Genomic DNA, 20,163 nt, shown 5'->3' on the forward strand with positions numbered 1-20,163 from the left:
TAACTGAAATTGTGGAAAGCAAAATCATGGATAAGAAGAGACTACTGTAGTCTTCATTTATTTAAAAATGTTAAAATATGCTACATGTGATACATATTCAGTACAAGAAAATCAGAAAATCCTGATCTTTCTTTAAAAATATAAATTACCAGGCACCTGGGTGGTTCATTGGGTTTAAGCATCTGCCTTCAGCTCAGGTCATGATCAAGCCCTGAGTTGGGCTTCCTGCTCAGCAGGGGATCTGCGTCTCCCTCTGCCTGACCCCCTGCTCATGCTCTTTCTCTCACATAAATAAAATCTTTAAAAAATAAATAAAATAAATTACCTGCAAATCCATCACCTAGAAACATTCACTGTTAGCTAAGTGATATACCCTGGATGTTTATTTGAGTGTGTTTCTGTGTCTGTCTCTGAATCTGTTTATGTGTATGTATATATGTATATCTCAAAGACCAGGAAAAGATATTTTGAATATTGAAAACAGGGTTATGCCAATCTTTTATTAATGTTTTACCATGTTAGTATGTTCCTATATCATCATTACATGTTATTCCATTTAAGGATTGTCATAATTGATTTAGTCCCGTATTTGGGGATATTTAGGTTTTTTCTAGTTTTTCACTTTGATGTAATACCTGCCAATTAACGTAATTTACATTTTTGGTCCTATTTCAATTATTATGTTTCCCATTACTAAAAAAATAATTCAATTTTATCATATCCCAGATATAATTTAGAGTAATATATTTGTGATCATCTTTTTTTGGTAAAAAAAATTATAACTTTTGAGGAGAAAACATCTGGTCAAATGTTCTGTGTTTTTGTCAGTCCAGGATTTTCCAAACCATTTTCCTTGGAACCCAAAGGCTTCTTCTATTAGAGCTTCCCCTGCTGTTCCTCTTTTATCTGTTACAAGAATCTTTTATCTTTTATCTGTTACAAGTCTTTTATGTCTTTTATCTGTTACAAGAATCTCTTACAAGAAGAGATTTTTTTTAAAGTTTTACTATTTTTTTAAAAAATCAGTAATTAAACCACTGAGCCAACCCCTAAGATATGAAGTTAACTTTCATGATTAGTGGCAGAGATGGCCAGAACCTATATTTTCTGACTCCTAATAAGAAACTTAGAATAAGTTCATTTTCTACAAATAAAATGACAAAAAATACTCTAACCCAGTATCTGGATTGCTTACTTTGAATATATTTGCAGCATGTCCTTTATTTGTATGTTATCTTTCTTCTTTATTTCCACTTCAACAATTGGAATTAAAACATATTAGAAGATACTAATCATCTGCTTAACCAGTAATTAGCATTGATGAATAGAGAGAAAATTTCAGACAGCTGCCAAGTTGACCACTAAAGTGAGGTATGATTTGCTAGTATTTGTCATCTGCACGACTTTATAATTATAATAATAGCAGTGTAGTTACACTGTGATAGAAAGTTGACAGTTAACTTTTTCCACTTATCAAACTTAGGAACAACTCTGAAAGTTTCTAGTTTCCAGGTAATTTATCATTCAAGTGATTAAAAGCTATTTTTGGCCACAATTATGAACAATAACAAAATTTTACATGTAGATGACATTAACACAGTATTCTTTCTTTTTTAATTCCCAGGGAAAGACTACTATTATTCTAAGGTGTCTTGACAGGTAAGTGTTATGTTAACCTTTAGACTACATTTTTTGTTTATTCTAGTTGTACAGGGCAAGTTAGATTCTAAAAGACATACGGAAGGAGAAATGAATTTTAGGTGCAAACAATAACTTAATTCTTAGTGAATCCTTAGTATGGCCTCTAAGATTTTCTTTAAAGATAAAAACAACAAAAACAAAATATATATACAGGATTACTGCTGAATTTTCCTATTTGGGAAAGAAATGAACATAACTATGATAGTACTTACCTACTCTTTGTGCTACTCTGATATTATTTTACCTAGTTCATGATTATCTGAACATTAATTATAATCTTTAAAATGCTCATGGAAACTTTTTTGAAGCACAGTGTTGATCCTCAAACTACTTTTTACCGTTTGTTATTTGTACTTCCTAACCTGTTTGGCCATCCAATTAAGTTTTGGGACAGTGGACATTGCAGGAAATTAAAAGGGAAAGTCTTCAACTGATTTCGGAAAATATCCCTTCATTCCAACACCTATTTCTTATAACTTCTCCAAAAACATCAAAATAGATGGAATTTTGTCTCAAGGTCACATTAAAAAAATCATCCATTTGAAAAATACTATTTAAAAGTTTAAATAATAGTATCCTGACTTTGGGGATGCCTAGGTGGCTCAGTGGTTGAGCATCTGCTTTTGGCTCAGGGTGTGATCCCAGAGACCCAGGACTGAGTCCCACATCAGGCTCCCTGCATGGAGCCTGCTTCTCCCTCTGCCTGTGTCTCTGTGCCTCTCTCTGTGTGTGTCTCTCATGAATAAATAAAATCTTAATTAAAAAAAAAAAAAAATCCTGACTGTGTAATTCCTTTCACAAAGTTGTTTCTTAGAAGAACCATCCATACTGATACCTGCATCATCTTTCCATCCCAGGAATCATGGCTCTGTTTAGACCATATGAATTTCTTTCTGCAAATAAGTCCTCTACTACAACATCAGCTTAGGATGAAATACAACACTGAGCTGAATTTCAGTTCCCTGATAGTCTACTTAGAAAAAAGACAGTTCTGCCTATTATATGTTAAATTTTTGTCTTAAAAGTAGCATTTTGTTTCATAAAAGAAAATTCGTAACCTTTAGGAAATATAACCGAACATTTTACTATATATATATAATATAGTATATACATATATAGATATCTAAAAAAGACATATGTAGAAATGATATGCAAAATACTTAATAAAGATAAATATATAAATCACAAATTTAAAAATTGTTTCTCTTTGTTCTCCAAATTAAAATGATCTATAGCAATATTATTCAGCCTGAAAAAGGAAGAAAATTCTAATGCATCCTATAATATGGATGAACCTTGAGGACATTATGCTAAGTGAAATAAGTCAGCCACAGAAAGACGAATACTGTGTGATTCCACTTCTATGAGGTATCTCAGAGTAGTCAGATTCACAGAAACAAAAAATAGAATGCTGTTTGCCAGGGTCTGGAGGGAGGGGGAAAATAGTTATTGTTTAATGGACATAGAGTTTCAGTTTTGCCAGATGAAGAAGTTCTAGAATATACTTAACATTACTGAGCTGTATGCTTAAAAATAAGGTAAATTTATGTTACATGTTTTTCACTACAGTAAAAAAATTGAAGTAAATAAGTAGATATATACCATAAAACTGCTTACTGAGCAGTATAAGCCACAGTGTAAATAATTCATCAAATCATTTGTGCATTCTTAGAACTTGTTGATGTAATATCTAGCTCTCACTAGTTAAGTGATGCCCGTGTTTGAGCCATGAGTTTAGATAGAGAATGATATTAAAGTCTTCTCTTGATGTCTCCATTGAATCGATAATTATTAGATTCCCAGCTGCCCACACCAGGGCTGAGCACAAACCTGCTATTAGTGATTCCCACATAACCTGAATACCCAGAGCTGTCGCCCGACATGGCCACCACCACTGGCAGCCACACCGCCTCCTCCACTGGCGCCAGCAGTGCCTGTAAGGGTTGCCACATCACGCAGGTGCCACTGTTCCTCTCCAGCTGTTACTAAATAGCCTTTGAAGGTGGTTTGCGAAGGCTTATTTATTTTTTACATAAGGTTTTTATCATGTTTACCACACTGCTATTCCACAAAGTAACGTCTCTATTAATAGAACAAGTTTTTAAGAGGAAGAGGAAATGAATTGGGTAATATAATAGCATAAGAAAACCCACGAGGGTAATACTCTCTCTCTTTATTGTGCAGGGATGAGCCACCAAAACCAACCTTAGCTTTGGAATATACATATGGAAGAAGAGCAAAAGGGCATAATATAGTGAGTGTCTTTTTAAGTGATGTTGCTATGCTTGTGGATCGAGAAGTAATAATGTTGACTTTGTCTTATATTTTCAACTTATCAGTAAACATACCCAGTTGTACACTGCATAGCTCTGTGGTTTTAAACTTCAAATGCACCTCAGAGAGACATGAAGCCAACCCAAACAGAAAATAATTTAGCCTTCTTAGTTGTGCCTTAAAATGCTGTAATAAGGTTCCTTTGTAAATTTTTTGTACAGTTCTTGGAAATATTTATATTAATTGTGTTAATGTGACTTTCTCTTCTTGTAGGTGGGAATAGTATTGTTACATCCTGTCTCCCCCAAAAATCTGCTAAAAATATGAGTTAACCTTTAGGATATTTTTGAAAATATACTACTCAAAATCCAAATTATTAGCATTTTTATAAATATATCTTGAAGGTAGTAATACCAGTATTTGAGACCAGAGGCCATAATTGGTTATAATCCAATTTTCACTTGAGTGTCTGTTCAAAGGAAAGTTGGAGATTATTCAGGATAGAAGGAGAGTTTATGGCATATGTTAGAAGGATAAAAACAATCTGAAATAGAATCCTCATTTGGAGTTCTTACATGAAAATAGGTCATTTCTTAAGGAGAGTTAGGTGTATGGAAGAACAATCTATAATGGAAGGCCCCTTTCTCCCCTAACACAGGCAACATTTTACAGATTGATCTAGTCCAAATGTTTGATCATTAGACTATGTGTAAGAGTTAAAACTGCCTGTTACTAGATTCACCAATGAAAGTTGATTATCAAAATTGTGAGATTAAAAAGAAATAACATAGTGAGATGCAGAAGAACTTTACTTTTGTGACTCACATGAATTTTGATATGAGTGATGATGTAGAAATGGGATTATCCTTTTCACTGGAAACTTTGAAACAGCGTTCAGAGCTTCACTTTTGAGAAGAGCTCTAAAAACTCCCCTTCATCAAATTGTGACTCAGGGAGATTTTCCAGGGAAAAATTATTCCCCACCCATAAACATTACTGATTTAAATATCAACAGCAAATATTCAAATAGCAACAGCAAAACAGTCTTCGTGATTATGAGACGATAATTTGTCAAAAAAATATTTTTTTCCCTAAACTTTGTGTTGGCAAGTTGGGCTTTTCCATATTCATTCTGGAAGATTTATGTCTTTCTCAGATTTAGTGTTCCCTAAGAGTTCTAAATGGAAGCACTGTGTCCGCTCCTCACACAGTTGTGGTATCCTGAGGGCTCCTCAGCAGCAGGGTGGAAGCAGAGAAGCCATGAGCTAGCAGTGGAAGAAGGTTGTCGAGGAACACCTGCTATTATTCCCACATGGCTGCCTTTCCCTTACAAACCCCAATGCTTAGGCATCCTATAAAAAGGGAATCAGTTGTTCAAACTCTTCTTGTTCCCCACCTACCATGTTAATGTTTCATCTTTGTTTTTTGGAATAGAGGTTTTGATGCATTTTGAGGGATGGGATAGAGAAAGAGGCAAGTTTTGACTGCCGAGAAAAGGTTCAGTGAGGACTATATTTTTGTATCCATAATTATTACCGGCTGATGCTAATGAAGTATTCATTACTTAATTTTTAAAAAATTTAAATACGAGAAACATTTGTTTTTTCAGCCAAAAGATATTGCTCACTTTTGGGAACTGGGTGGAGGAACCTCTTTACTGGACTTAATCAGCATACCAATCACAAGTGACAACTTAAGGTAAGTGAGCTGGATCCAGGAACAGTTGGGGTTTCTTAATTTTTTTTTAAGATTTTATTTATTTATTAGAGCACACATGTGTGCACATGAGTGGGAGGCAGAGGGATTGGGGAGAAGCAGACTCCCCGCTGAGCAGGGAGCCCAATACGGCGCTCCATCCCAAGACCCTGGGATCATGACCTGAGCTGTGAAGGCAGATGCTTAACCGCCAGAGCCACTCAGGTGCCCCAGGAACAGTTGTTAGTGAGGACCCAGTAGTGTCCACAAGATGAATATGAGTGGGCTTTTGGGGATCAGAATTTGGACAGGGGTGGGGGCAGTTTTATGTTGCTGAAGGGTTACATTCTCTGCCTTTCTATGCGCTTAAAGTGTAATGCTTTCACAGAGATTTTAAAAGAACCAGGGTTTGTCCTGTGCTGACAGCTGGCATTCCAACTGGTCACATATTTTGCAAAGCTGCAAACAAACAAAATACGTCAAATAACACTTGAGCGATGAATTCACTTGGCAAACAGCAATTTGAAAAGCTTAATTCTTTTGAATATGGGCTAATTCAGCCCTGAGTTTTTTCTTCAACTGGATATTTAAGTCTACCTTTGAACTAAATGCTAATTAGTACCATAGAAGCTTCACCCAAGGGAATAGTGAGTTTAGAGGAGGGAGAAAGTCTATTTGCTGACCTTAAGAAATAGAAACTTGAGGAAAACCTCAAACTCTTTGGTTGCGTTTCCTGACAATGACTCCCACATGTTGGCCAAATCAGATGTGGAAAATTGTGACATTTCTCACAATGTTCCTGGGAATGTGTCTTAGCCAAGGAAAACACACATTTTTACATCTGAAATATTTTACTCCTGTCAGAGTTTAACCCAAACCATTGCTGCAGCCTGGACCAAATACAAAGGGCTTGACAATTACTTGTTACATTTCAGCCATTAAGATCTTTAGGGTATGGAATTATTTCTGGTTAACAGAACAATTGTTTTTCTGTAAGCTAGCTAGATACAGATAGCATTGGCTTTATCTGGCTAGTGATATTTTTTCTTTTAAAGAAATTTAATTTACTGTCTTTTACTTATTATAAAAATAGTTTATGCTCATGTAGAGATCTTGGAAAAAAATTGAAGGGTATGAAGAAAGTAAGAGCGCCTGTAATCACCTGAAAAATAACCCCTGTTAACATGCCAACGTATTTCTTTCAGTGTTCTCAGCATTTGTAAATATACTTTGTACAGTTGTGGAATTTTTTTCTATGTATGTTTAGATTTTGCTTTTGCATGTATAACCACTATTTTCCCCTGACATAATTTTTCAGCAACATGGATTTTAGAGTTATTTGGTATTTCATTTGTCCTCCTTTAAAAGAGACAAATCATAGAGGCCACCTGGGAATTAAGGCCACTCCTGGTGGTGGTATGGGCAAGAGAGGGCAAGGACAGGGAGTAGCTGAGGAACCAGAGCTGCCAGACAGTGTGGCCTGAGGCCGAAAGGAGTGAAAATGGCTGGGAACTGCTCTTACCTTGGTCGGAAGCTGATTCCTGTTGTGGCCCTGACTGTCAAATCACCTTGTCACATCAACTTGTCAAGTGATCTCACTGCCCTCCTCTGGCCCAACAGGCTTTGGGCCTGATGGCCTTGTCGAAATTCTGGTTTCTGCGGAAGCCACGTTTTTCCACAGCTTCTTTAATGCCTCTCTCTGTGAGTCTTCGTTCCCTAGAAGCCCAGAGCAGCTGTGTTTTGCTTGAGGAGAGAGGGGAGGTCAGGGTTATGATGAACAACGGAAGGGGAGCTGGAGGCCTGCATTGAGAGTAGGTTGCTGAGTGGTTAAGGAATTCATGATAAACATTTCACTCCTAATAGGGTCACAAATCTCCGAGTGTTCTGTGACTTGGATCAATTTGACACATAATTAATTTCCTTATATTGGACAAAGCCCAAAACTTGAAAAAATAATACTGCTAAATGCTGTTACTGTTTATCTTTAAGATGACTGTTCATAGAGTAGTTATAAATGCAGTGAACAAACTTTAGATAATCTGTAATGGAGCATTTCCTGTGCTTTCATTCCCTGTTTAAAGAGGTGGTTGGGTTTTTTTAAAAAAATGTTTTTTAAGGATGAGATTGTGGCATTTGAGACAATGTGGTTGGACCTAGAGGATTCTATGCTAAGTGAAATAAGTCAGACTAAGAAAAACAAATACCGCAGGATTCCACTCATAAATGGAATATTAAAAAAAAAAATAAACAAAAAGCAGAATCAGATCTATAAAAACAGAACAGACTGATAGTTGCCAGAGCAAGGTGGGTGGAGGGAGGGGTACAATGGATGAAGGGGAATGGGAGATTCAGGCTTCCAGTTACAGAATGAGTAAGTCACAGGAATAAAAGTCACAGCATAAGGAATGCAGTTGATGATACCATAGTAGCGGTGTAATGGGACAGACGGGAGCGACACTGATGAGCACAGCGTCATGTATAAACTCGTCAATCACTAAGTTGTACATCTGAAACTAATGTGACATTCTGTGTCAGCTATACTCAAATAAAAACAATTCTGGGGATCCCTGGGTGGCTCAGTGGTTTGGCACCTGCCTTTGGCCCAGGGCCTGATCCTGGGATCCCGGGATCTAGTCCTGCATCGGGCTCCCTGCATGGAGCCTGCTTCTCTCTCTGCCTGTGTCTCTGGCTCTCTCTCTCCCTCTGTCTTTCATGAATAAATAATATCTTTAAAAAAAAAAAATTCTTTTTGGCTATCATTTTTTTTGTTTGTTTGTTTGTTTTTTAATATTTATTTATTTATTTATGATAGTCAGAGAGAGGCAGAGACACAGGCAGAGGGAGAAGCAGGCCCCATGCCCTGGGAGCTCAACGTGGGATTTGATCCCGGGTCTCCAGGATCGCGCCCTGGGCCAAAGGCAGGCGCTAAACCGCTGCGCCACCCAGGGATCCCTATCATTTGTTATGAAGGTAAAAGTAACAAGTGTTTCCAGTGCAGTGGAAACACAAATTTTAATCTTGGAAAAAGCTTGAATGTTTCTGGTTTGTTTGTTTAAGAATGAATTTATTTACTTATTTATTTATCTGTTTATTTGACAGAGCACAAGAAGGGGGAGCAGCAGAGGGAGAGGGAGAAGCAGGCTCCCCGCTGAGCAGGGAGCCAGACGTGGGGGTTTGATCCCAGGACCCTGAGATCATGACCTGAGCCAAAGACAGATGCTTAACTGACTGAGCCACCCAGGCGCCCCTCTGTTTTGTTTTCACTTACAGTTATTTTCATTTGGAAAATGATCAATTTTTTGTTAGATACATTTTACCACAGTAAAAATAGTGAAACCATGGTCAACAATTTTTAAACATTAACCATACTAGACTTCCTTACTATTATAAATGTATATATTATTTATTATAGTCAAGCAAAGCTGTTAGCAGTTTATTAAAATGATGTAGATCTGATTGGCTATACAATTTAATGGCATACTAATTTTATAGAAAGTCTCAATAGTTACTGTCTAAAAGAATATTTTCTGAAGTTAGACCTGTAGTATAGAATTTAGTTACTGTTTCATATGAATTATACTAAATAGCTGGTTTGCTCAAACTAAGCAAAATTAACTGATGGTATTATAAAATAACTAATGTGTTATTGTAATTCCTCACTATACTAGCAGAATGTTTGCCCTGTTGATCAGGGATATATTGGCCTGTGATTATGGCTGTCCTTACTTATGACCATTTTCTGAAATACTCCTAGTTTTGTTTTGTTTTGTTTTGATAAAATGTGAGAACATTTTAACACATTAGCCATTTTTAATTGTACAGTTTGGTGGCATTATGCATAATTTCATTGTTGGGCAACCATCACCACCATCCTTCTCCAGAATTTTTTCATCCTCCCCAACTGAAACTGTCCCCAGGAAACACTGACTCTCTACAGTCTCCTTCCCCAGCCTTTGGCAACCACCTTTATACTTGCTGTCTCTATGAATCTGATGCCTCTGGGGAGTCTTGTCCTAGGAGTCTGACGTCTTTCACTTTGCAGAATACCTTCAAGGTTCACTCATGTTGTAGCAAGTGTCAGAATTTCCTTCCTTTATAAGAATATCCCATTGATATTCTACTGTGTGCATATACCACATTTTGTTGATGCCTTCATCCATGGTTGGATATTTGGGTCATTTCCACCTTTCGGCACTTGTGAATAGTACTGCTGTGATCACTGGTGTACAGATATGTGTTCGAGTCCCGATTTCAGATACTCTCGCAAGTGGGATTACTGGGTCATATGGTAATTCTGTTTAATTTTTTTTTTTTTTAAGATTTTACTTATTCATGAGAGATACACAGAGGCAGAGACACAGAGGAAGAAGCAGCCTCCACACAGGAAGCCCGATGTGGGACTCGATCCCCAGATCCGGGATCACACCCTGAGCTGAAGGCAGAGGCTCAACCAGTGAGCCACCCAGGTGTCCCTTGTTCCTCAAAAAATTAAATAGAGGGGATGCCTGGGTGGCTTAGCAGTTGAGCCTCTGCCTTCAGCTCAGGGCATGATCCCAGAGTCTTGAGATCGAGTTCTGCATCAGGAGCCTGCTTCTCCCTCTGCGCCTGTGTCTTTGCCCCTCTCTCTGTCTCATGAATAAATGAAATCTTTTAAATTTTTAAAAAATTTTTTGAGGAACCAGCATACTGTTTAACACAGTAGGAATTTTACATTTCCACCAATAATGCCAAGGGTTCCAATTTCTGTTTCCTTACCAACACTTGTTATTGGTATATTGATTCTATTTTTGTTTTATCAGAGCTATCCTAATGAAGTGACATCTCATTGTGGTTTTGATTTGCATTTCTGTAACGATTAGGCTATTGGACATTGGGCATCTTTTCATATGTTAATGGATATCTGTATATCTTCTTTGGAGAAAGAAGAAAGGTGTTTGAGTCCTTTGCCCATTTTTTAAAAGATTTTATTTATTTATTCATGAGAGACACAGAGAGAGAGAGGCAGAGACATAGGAGAGGGAGAAGCAGGCTCTATGCAGGGAGCCCGATGCAGGACTCGATCCCAGGACTCCGGGATCACACCTGAGCCAAAGGCAGATGCTCAACCATTGAGCCACCCAGGGGTCCCCTTTGCCCATTTTTGAATCAATTGGTTGTTGCTGAGTTTGATTCATGTTTGACTTACATGAACACCAGTACACGTTCACTTGTACTTGTACTGCGATGGCAGTGGTGTGTGTGGTGGTCAAGGGTGTGCTTTCAGAGAGGCCCTGTGTTAGAGTATAAAGACGCGTGGCTTTGGATCTACAGCTCTAGAATTCACTAGTTATATAAACGTGTGCCTCAGATTTCTAATCCATAAGACAGACATCATAACATCTTCTAGGAAGGATTGTTGTGAAAATTAAATAAATGAGGTAGTCCCCTGGCTGGGGCCATCGATACATTCGTTCTCATTCACCTAATTGTTGTGTTGTTTGTGTTGTTGCTGTGCTCTATTATTTTCGCTTCCCTACTCTGGAGGACACAGTAAAATTGGATCCAGTCATCACATTGTTGGATGTGATGCAATCTGCAATCTGTTCTTGCAGATTATTTGAATTGGATTATTATTAGTGCAAATAAAACCTTCAGTGCCACAGTTGGTTGTAATACTTAAATATCACTAGAGAAAAGCACTGGAATAAATAAGGCCATAACTTTGGTGGTGTGGGGGGTGTTTTATTAGAATACTGCTGTTTTATAAGCTGTAGTGTTACTTTTTAGCTAATAAATTTCAGCATAATAAGGTTTCAAAACTAATTATTTTGAGTTTTTTTAAAGAGATATTTTTATTTTTTTAGGACATTTTCTATTGTTCTTGTTTTGGATCTTTCAAAACCTAATGACCTTTGGCCCACTATGGAAAATCTGTTACAAGCCACAAAAAGCCATGTAGACAAAATGATAATGAAACTGGGGAAGACAAATTCTAAAGCAGTTTCTGAAATGAGACAGAAGATCTGGAGTAATATGCAGAAGGACCATCCAGTGAGTTGCTGTTGGGATTATTTCCAGAATCCGTAGCCCCATACGTAGTTAAAGATAACATCACAAACAACTTCCTTAAATTTTTATGCATGATTTGAAATTCATTTGATGTAGATGAACTTGTTCACTGGAAAATTACAGCAATTTAATAAAACCTCAGTGAGAGCAAAACCAGGGAAAGGATTTCTCATGTCTTGGATGTAGACATGTAGTGGATGTAGACATCCACTGTGATTGTTATGGCATAGGATACCAATCAAAAGAAACAGAATTTTGAAGTAGTAGTTTGATATTGATTTTATAATCTCTGTAAAACGAAGATAAAAAAGCAGACTGTACAAAAGTCATCTGGCAAAGACCAGATGAAGCTACAAATGTAAACAATGAGTAGTTTTCACAGCCTTCATTGCCACTCTGTATTTTACATTCATTTAGTATCTGTCACATATTTGATATCTTTTGATTATCTGACAACTAATTAAATTATAAAGTTGTATTGATGGTAACACAAGTTCTTTAAATACAAATATGAGTATCATTTTCTAGAAAACCTATAGCAAAATTTTATATTGCCCAGGGTTTATACAAATGTGTTTTACATAAGGGAATATCAGGAGGAAACTGATAGCTTATGGTTCACAACTATGCAGTATAAATGCTATTGCAACAAAAGATAATACCAAACAGTGAAAAACAAAACAGGCAGATGACATGTTATTTAAGAAAATAGGATAGAACGTGACAAATAAGTATGGTAATTTAGGGAACTGCCATTTCTAGTTTTATACTTGAGAAATATAACTTAGGTTAAGTCAAAGTTAAATATTAGGACAAACTCTTGGTCAAGCAAACGAAGTCAGCATCTATGAAAAGACTAAAATGGTGTATTTTTGGAAGTCAATAGAATTTGCTAAATACATAGTACAAACAATTATAATAAATCAATGAAATGTATTTGTTAACAGGACCGTGAATTAGTTGACCCATTTCTAATACCTCTGGTCATAATTGGAAGTAAATACGATATTTTTCAGGTAAGCTTTTCCACTTCTAGATAAAACGGTTGTTTATACTCAGGCTTTATGGGAGAAGAACAAAAATAATAGTGAAGTGAGAGAAAGGACTCTAGGAGGGAGAGGTCAAGGAGTCACACATCTTAAAGATTTTGGAAAAGACGACATAGTGGGGAAAGAGAAAATATGTAAAGAACAATACATACAGTAGAATGGGGATAAGGCAGTAGAATGGGGATCAGAGAGCTTGAGAAACTGAATCTTTCACCCAGTCACTGAGGGATAGGACTGACTTCCCAACTTTTAAATTGAAGAAAGTAGAAAATTGGTTTCTTATCTTTGCTTGTCAGAGAATCCCTAGGGTATTCCACACTATAAAATGTGTGCTCATATCTAAATTCTATTGAGCTAAGTGTTTAAACAAGGAAAGATCTGATAGCTGTAGTTCTAGAAGGCTGCAGCTACTATTCAATTCTCTATAGAAAAAGTATCAAGGTAATGGAATCCTATTCCTCAGGGTATGTTCCAAAAAAACAAAAACAAAAAACAAATTATGTATTTCTACACTTAGTAATTTGCACCTTCCCACTACTGATATTTAATTTTCTCAACTTTTTTCTTTTTAATAATGTATTTCTTCAGGATTTTGACTCTGAGAAGAGAAAGGTTATATGCAAGACACTTCGATTTGTCGCACATTATTATGGAGCATCATTAATGGTTCGTACATTTCCTATCCTGGCTTGAGTGGACAGCACCAAAGTTAGAAAAATAAGCAACTTGATGCATGATTATAAATACTAATGCTTCTACTAGTGTACATAATCCCCTTCTTTCCTTTCCCACTGCCCCCAAATCCTTATTACAGAGTGTTTGATATTTATTTTTTTTTTAAGATTTTTTATTTATTTATTCATGAGTGACACAGAGAGTCAGAGACATAGGCAGAGGGAGAAGCAGGCTCCCCACGGGGAGACTGATGTGGATTCCATCCCCAGACCAGGATTCACACCCTGAGCAGAAGGCAGACGCTCAACCGCTGAGCCACCCAGGTGTCCCAATATTTCTAGAACATACTCTGCTAGATGGCCTACCAGGTCTTCAGATCAATTGCTTATGCTCATAAACCCCAGTCAGTCAGTCTCTCTCTCTCTCTCTCTTTTATTTTTTTTAGAGAGAGCAGGTGTGCAGGAGTGGGGGGAGGGGCAATGGGAGAGGGAGAAAGAATCTCAAGCAGACTCCCCACAGAGCACGGGTTCTTAATCTCACAACCTTGAGATCACAACCTTAACTGAAACCAAGGTGCCCCAAACCCTAATCAGTCTTAAACAGATAAACTGGCTATTAATTTATTCATTTTTAGGGGTACCTGGGTGGCTCAGTCAGTTAAGCATCTGCTTTCGGCTCGGATCAAGGTCCCAGGGTCCTGGGATCAAGCCCCATGTCGGGCTCTCTACTCAGTGGGGAGTCTGCTTCTCCTTCTGCCCTCCCCCTACTTGTGCACACTCACTTTTTCTCTCAAATAAATAAATTTTTTTAAAAATTTTTTTATTTATTTATGATAGTCAGAGAGAGAGAGAGAGGCAGAGACACAGGCAGAGGGAGAAGCAGGCTCCATGCACCAGGAGCCCGATGTGGGATTCGATCCCGGGTCTCCAGGATCGCGCCCTGGGCCAAAGGCAGGCACTAAACCGCTGCGCCACCCAGGGATCCCTAAATAAATCTTTTTAAAGACATTTATTCATTTTTAGTTTCCCCTTAAAAATTAGAATCTGTCTTAAGGGAAAAGAGGAAAAAAAAACCTATGTTTTTCAATTTTTTTTTAAAGATTGTATTTTTTTATTCAAGAGAGAGAGAGGCAGAGATGTAGGCAGAGGGAGCAGTAGGCTCCCTGTGGGGAGCCTGATGCGGTACTCAGTCCCAGGACCCCAGGATCACACACTGAGCCACCCCGGCGTCCCTATATGTTCTTTTTAAAACTTAAAACAACAACAATATTGTCGTAGGGGTTAAAACCATGAAGTTGGGAGTCCTGTTGCCTCTGTTCGAATCTCAGGATAGCCATTTACCAGATGTGTGACAGGCCAGGTCATCTCACTCAAGCCCCGGTCTCCTCCAGGGTAAAATGACAAAACCAGTGCCTTCTTCATAGAGTTGTTGTAAGGATCAGAGAGAGAAACATGATGTGCCCACGCCAGGGCCTGAAACAAAGTGTTCCTCAATAAATGTTGCTTAGTCTAATAACTGTTACCCTTACCTTCTACAGCAGGAACAAAGGATAAAGGATTTTTTTTTTTTCAAGATTTTATTTATTTACTCTGTGAGAGACACAGAGCGAGGCACCCAGGCATCCCAGGATAAAGGATATTCTTTAATGCAATAAAATATAAAAGCACTTCTATTTAAAAGAAATAATATCTTCCCATTTGAATGGTTTCTTTTTCCTGCTACATGAAAGTGCTGAGGAAGTTGGAGGGAGATAACAGTCTAGTCGCTGGCCTTCATGGGTAATATATTATGACAAAGTGATAATATGATCTATGTTTAAATTTTTTATACTTTTCAGAATACTCCAAATAAATGCATTGTGTATTTCCCTAAAAATCAGAATGTTTTATGTTTATACTATATCCGCTTATATATGAAATTGACAGAGTGCTTTGGAAATATTCTTTTTTTACTATTTCAAAACGATATGGGGAGTTTAAAATGAATGGCTCATCCAGGATACAAAAGCAAAGACCATGGATCTTATAGTTTATTTTTACACAAGATAAAGCCGCATAGTTAGTTCTGTTTAGTTAGCTGAGGGAAGTCTCTTTCTTTAGGAACAGATCACATTTGATCGGGATCTAATCTGGTGTTATGTGTACAAATTTAGATGAAGTCAGATCACTGTAGGCCCCAGCAGGTCTAGAAGGTCCTAGAAGATCAGGATCTTCTAGGGAATGGGTTTAAGAATGGTTTCATGTCAGCTTTCAGCAAGCGAGAAGATGAGAGCTTGGATTAGAGGAGCCCTTCTGGACTGCCAGGAGAACCATAAAGCTTGTTTAGCTTCTCGGACCAAGAAGAGAGTATCCAAAGTTACAAAGCCCCGTCTTTCCATTTCACTTCCACTCTTCCCCATCCCCCCGCAAAAGGAGACAGTATGGGACTGCTTGAGAAGATTGCTGGATGCTCAGTGGTTTTCTTTTACCCCTTTAGTTGATCCTTTATAATTCAGTCAAGAAAGGGGATTCGCTATTACAAGCAATCTAATAAAGTTAATAAAAATAGAAAAACATTGATGAGTAGGACCAGATTCAGTGGAGAGCTGTCAGGATGGTATGAGGCTTAAAAATATGATATATGAGAAGGAGTATAAAATTATGTTCTATTATCTAGAATGTGATAATGCTCTTTAAATATTCAAAGGACTGTTCCATGGAAAAGGGATTAGATATATTCTTTGCTCTCTTAAAGTCAAGAACAAGGAATCAGAGCAGAGTTTAGCTCAGAATAAGAACTTTCTAATGTTACCATTATCTGAAAATGGAATGGGTTACTTTTGGAGATTTTGAGTTCCTACTAAATTAATGCAAACAGAAGCTCTACAGCAGTTTTTGGAGGATGTTTCAAGGCAATTGATGCAACAGATGGGGGTGTTGAGTCAGAAAACTTCTCACGTCCTCCCAGCCCTTCTATGAAATACTTTTGTGATAAGGTATTTTCCTTTCCACATAGGGAACATAAATAATAATAAAATTGTGTTTTAAAAATTCAATTAGTTTTTTATAGTTTTAAACTTCTTCCAAAGAAGTGTTAAAATTGTTTCAATTTTGAAAAGTCACTGTATTAAATTTTATATATTCACGTGAGTCAAGATTTTGCCTGGGAGCCTGTTTTTTTTTTTTTTTTTTTTTTTAAGATTTTATTTATTTGTTTGTTTATGAGACAGAGAGGGAGAGAGAGAGGCAGAGACACAGGCAGAGGGAGGAGCAGACTCCATGTAGGAAACCCGACATGGGACTCAATCCCAGGTCTCCAGGATCAGGCCCTGGGCTGAAGGCAGCACTAAACCGCTGAGCCACCAGGGCTGCCCAATGGGAGCCTGTTCTTAATTCAGAATTAATCTTATCCTGAAAATTGATTTCTTTGCCTTATAGAAGTACATTTCATTTTGGCTCAAGGTTGTTTTTCCTACTTTCATACATCTTAGCCATTCTGATTTGGCTGAGTAACTTTTGGTATTTCCAAAAAATCAAATCTAGTCTTAAAAGATTTGTAGAGTAACCACATGTCCTGATGTTCTCCTGATGTCTCAGCTTAATTTCTTATTTATTGATAGTACCCACCCCCTTTCATTCTCTGAAGTGTTCTGGTTCTGGTCACCCTTGTTATATACCACTTCTGAGAATGTTCTTTGCAAGCTCAAAGGCAATTCTGAAGAGAAGTTAAAAGAAATTTTTAATGAGTATCACTATTGTCAGACCAGTCTGTAGCTTCCATGTTAGCTTTTTGGAAGACAGTAATATGCCCATGGATGGAAAAGTTATTTATGATATATACCTCCCATTTTCTACCAGCCAGACTGCATTTGGGACATAGTTATAATCCATATGTGGGTGTGGTGAACGACAAGTGCATAAACACAAGTCCCTTCAATATCATGCACTCATGAAGTTAGAAGAACGAGTTGAAACAAATTTATTGAGATTTATTTTCCTTCAGATTTTTTGTCTGCTCAAACACAAGTGTGTGTTGGGCAAATAATAATTCTGTCCGCATTTTGTACTTGTTCAAAGCCATTTTTATTTTACCTGTTTCTATTTGGAAGCAGAGCATATAATTTATTCCCGATTTTATTTTTTTTAGTTTACCAGTAAATCAGAAGCTCTATTACTAAAAGTACGTGGAGTTATCAACCAGTTAGCATTTGGCATTGACAAAAGGTACTATTAAAATATATTTTTGGTATCTTTTTATCTTATTTTATTTTTGCCAATAATCTCAACTGATTATTGTTCTCATCTCATTATTTCTTCTAAGAAAGTATCCCTGGATGGCTATTCTTAGAGAAATAATTTCATATTATTTCCTGTTTCTTGTATTGCTTAAGTATTTCTCATTTCATAACAAAAATGTTACATAATAGAGACTAGAATAAAATAATGATACTGTTACACTTATTTCATTGATTTCTTTGACTTCTCTCATTTTAGTAGCTTTCCCTATATTATCATTTTCTTATATTAATTAGAAATTGAATTGATAATTGTAGTATGTGTATTTTTTTTAACCTACTTTTCTTGGCTTTCACTTAAGGTAATTTGGGTCTGTCACCTTTTTCCTTATAAAACTTTATTAATGACAGACTTTAATTTTTGAAACCACCTAAATATTCACTCATTCATTTGAGGGCAGTGCTCTCTCACCAATGGCTAGGTATAAAACTTGGTTCTTCTATTTACAGTAGAGCAGGATATTCGACTACTAAACTAAATTAGACTCTTTTCTTCTTATCCATGTAGCAAATCAATATGTGTGGATCAGAATAAACCACTGTTTATCACAGCAGGATTGGATTCTTTAAGTCAAATAGGTGGGTGAACTTATTAAGATTGTTCAATCATTTTTTAATTGCTTATTGATTTTATCCTACCCCATGTTCACTTCATCTCCAACATACCACCATTTCTGATTTCATTATCATCACTGTTATTTCTCATGTATTTATTTGTATACACAGTATTGATGCAACATACATCACATTGACATATTTGTGATGGAAGGAATGTCGCCATATTAAGAGACTGATTTCAGATTTCTGTTTTACTGAAAAATTTCCTTTCCCTCACTGATTTCCAGGTACTTTTAAATTTTGGCTCATTGGGTCTAGAAGAAAACCAGAAGCACAGAATAGTGAGGAAATTGAAAGCTATATATTATGGGCAGTGATGAAAAACAGAGATTCAAGTGATGGAATAAACTAAAAGACAATAGTTGTACTAATTATTTTATGCTTTAATTCTTCATTATGAAAATAGCTTGCTTCAGATATGAGATGTATTTCTTAAACTTATGGACATTTTAGGTTCATGAAGCAAAAAGAACTTTAAGAGTTTATATAATCAAGCTCCTTATCTTCCCACAGAAACTACTTTCCCTGTGGAGGTTTGGGCCTAGCAACTCTTTCTACTCAGGGGCTGACATAGTTTGGTTTTAACACTCTAGCAGATGGTAGCTTTTTATTTCCCATCCATCATTACCCTTACACACTAAAGTTGACTTCAAATAGATCTTTGTAATTAGATTATAGACTGAACTGGAATGAAAAGAATAGAGGTGGTTAATGAGTGATCACAAAGGCTGATTTTCCTAATTATTATTAATACCTAAATAAATACTTAAAATCTTAAAAAAAAGGGGGTGGGGTGGATACCTGGGTGGCTCAGTGGTTAAGCGTCTGCCTTTGGCTCAGGTTGTGATCCCAGGGTCCTGGGATCGAGTCCCACATCAGGCTCCCCACAGGGAACTTGACTCTCCCTCTGCCTATGTCTCTGATTCTCTCTCTCTGTCTCTCATGATTAAATAAATATTAAAACAATCTTTATAATTAATACTGACTTTTTTTTTTAAGATTTTATTTGTTTACTCACAGACACACAGAGAGGCAGAGACACAGGCAGAGGGAGAAGTAGGCAGGGAGCCCGATGTAGGATTCCATCCTGGGTCTCCAGGATCACACCCCAGGCTGCAGGCGGCGCCAAACCGCTGCACCACCAGGGCTGCCCATGACTTACTTTCATTAGCAGTGAGAATCACTGTGTGTACCAATAGATAATGCCCCTATAAGTAGTTGGAGGTCAAAAAAGAAATGAGAATTACTAAATTTAAAAATCATGGAGCTTAGACCTCATCAAAATTAAAAACTTTTGTTCTTGAAAGTCCATTTGAAAAGGATAAAAAGACATGCTACATTCTGAGAGAAAAGATTTTCAACTACATATCTGACAAAGGACTTATTATCTAGGGTATATAAAGAACTTAACAGTAAAAACAAAATCCAGTTAGAAAACAGGCAAAAGACATGAGAAGACATATCACCAAAGAGGATATACAAATGGCAAATAAGCACATGAAAAGATATTTAATATCTTTAATTATTAGGAAAACGCAAATTGAAACCACAATGTGCTCATAAGAATAGCTAACAAAAAATGATAACACCAAATGCTGGCAAGAATGGAGAAACTGGATATTCATACATGGCTGGTGGGAATGTAGAATGATACAACCACTCTTCAAGACAGTTCAGTTTCTTATAAAACTAAACGTGTACCAACCATATGAGCTAGAAATTACATTACTTGGCATTTATCTCAGAAAAATTAAAACTTACGTTCACATAAAAATCCATACACAAATGTTCATGGTGGCTTCTTTTGTAATAGTCCCAAACTAGCAACAA

At 36.8% G+C, this 20,163-nt stretch overlaps 1 protein-coding gene across 3 annotated transcripts in view; it reads left to right on the forward strand.

Annotated features, from left to right (window-relative positions):
* DYNC2LI1 (dynein cytoplasmic 2 light intermediate chain 1) overlaps positions 1–20,163 on the forward strand; it is a 40,447-nt gene that overhangs the window by 12,926 nt on the left and 7,358 nt on the right. For 2 of the 3 annotated variants that reach the window (XM_025992559.2, XM_025992560.2), the window contains exons 3-10: positions 1,625–1,659; positions 3,886–3,955; positions 5,585–5,673; positions 11,514–11,700; positions 12,666–12,734; positions 13,356–13,433; positions 17,568–17,644; positions 18,224–18,294. In XM_025992559.2, the coding sequence (XP_025848344.1) occupies positions 1,625–1,659; positions 3,886–3,955; positions 5,585–5,673; positions 11,514–11,700; positions 12,666–12,734; positions 13,356–13,433; positions 17,568–17,644; positions 18,224–18,294 (676 nt within the window). The remainder of the gene's footprint in view (positions 1–1,624; positions 1,660–3,885; positions 3,956–5,584; positions 5,674–11,513; positions 11,701–12,665; positions 12,735–13,355; positions 13,434–17,567; positions 17,645–18,223; positions 18,295–20,163) is intronic. The other variant, XM_072741723.1, reaches the window with a different exon arrangement.

The sequence above is a fragment of the Vulpes vulpes genome, chromosome 16, assembly GCF_048418805.1.
Source record: "Vulpes vulpes isolate BD-2025 chromosome 16, VulVul3, whole genome shotgun sequence".
Lineage (NCBI taxonomy): Eukaryota > Metazoa > Chordata > Mammalia > Carnivora > Canidae > Vulpes > Vulpes vulpes.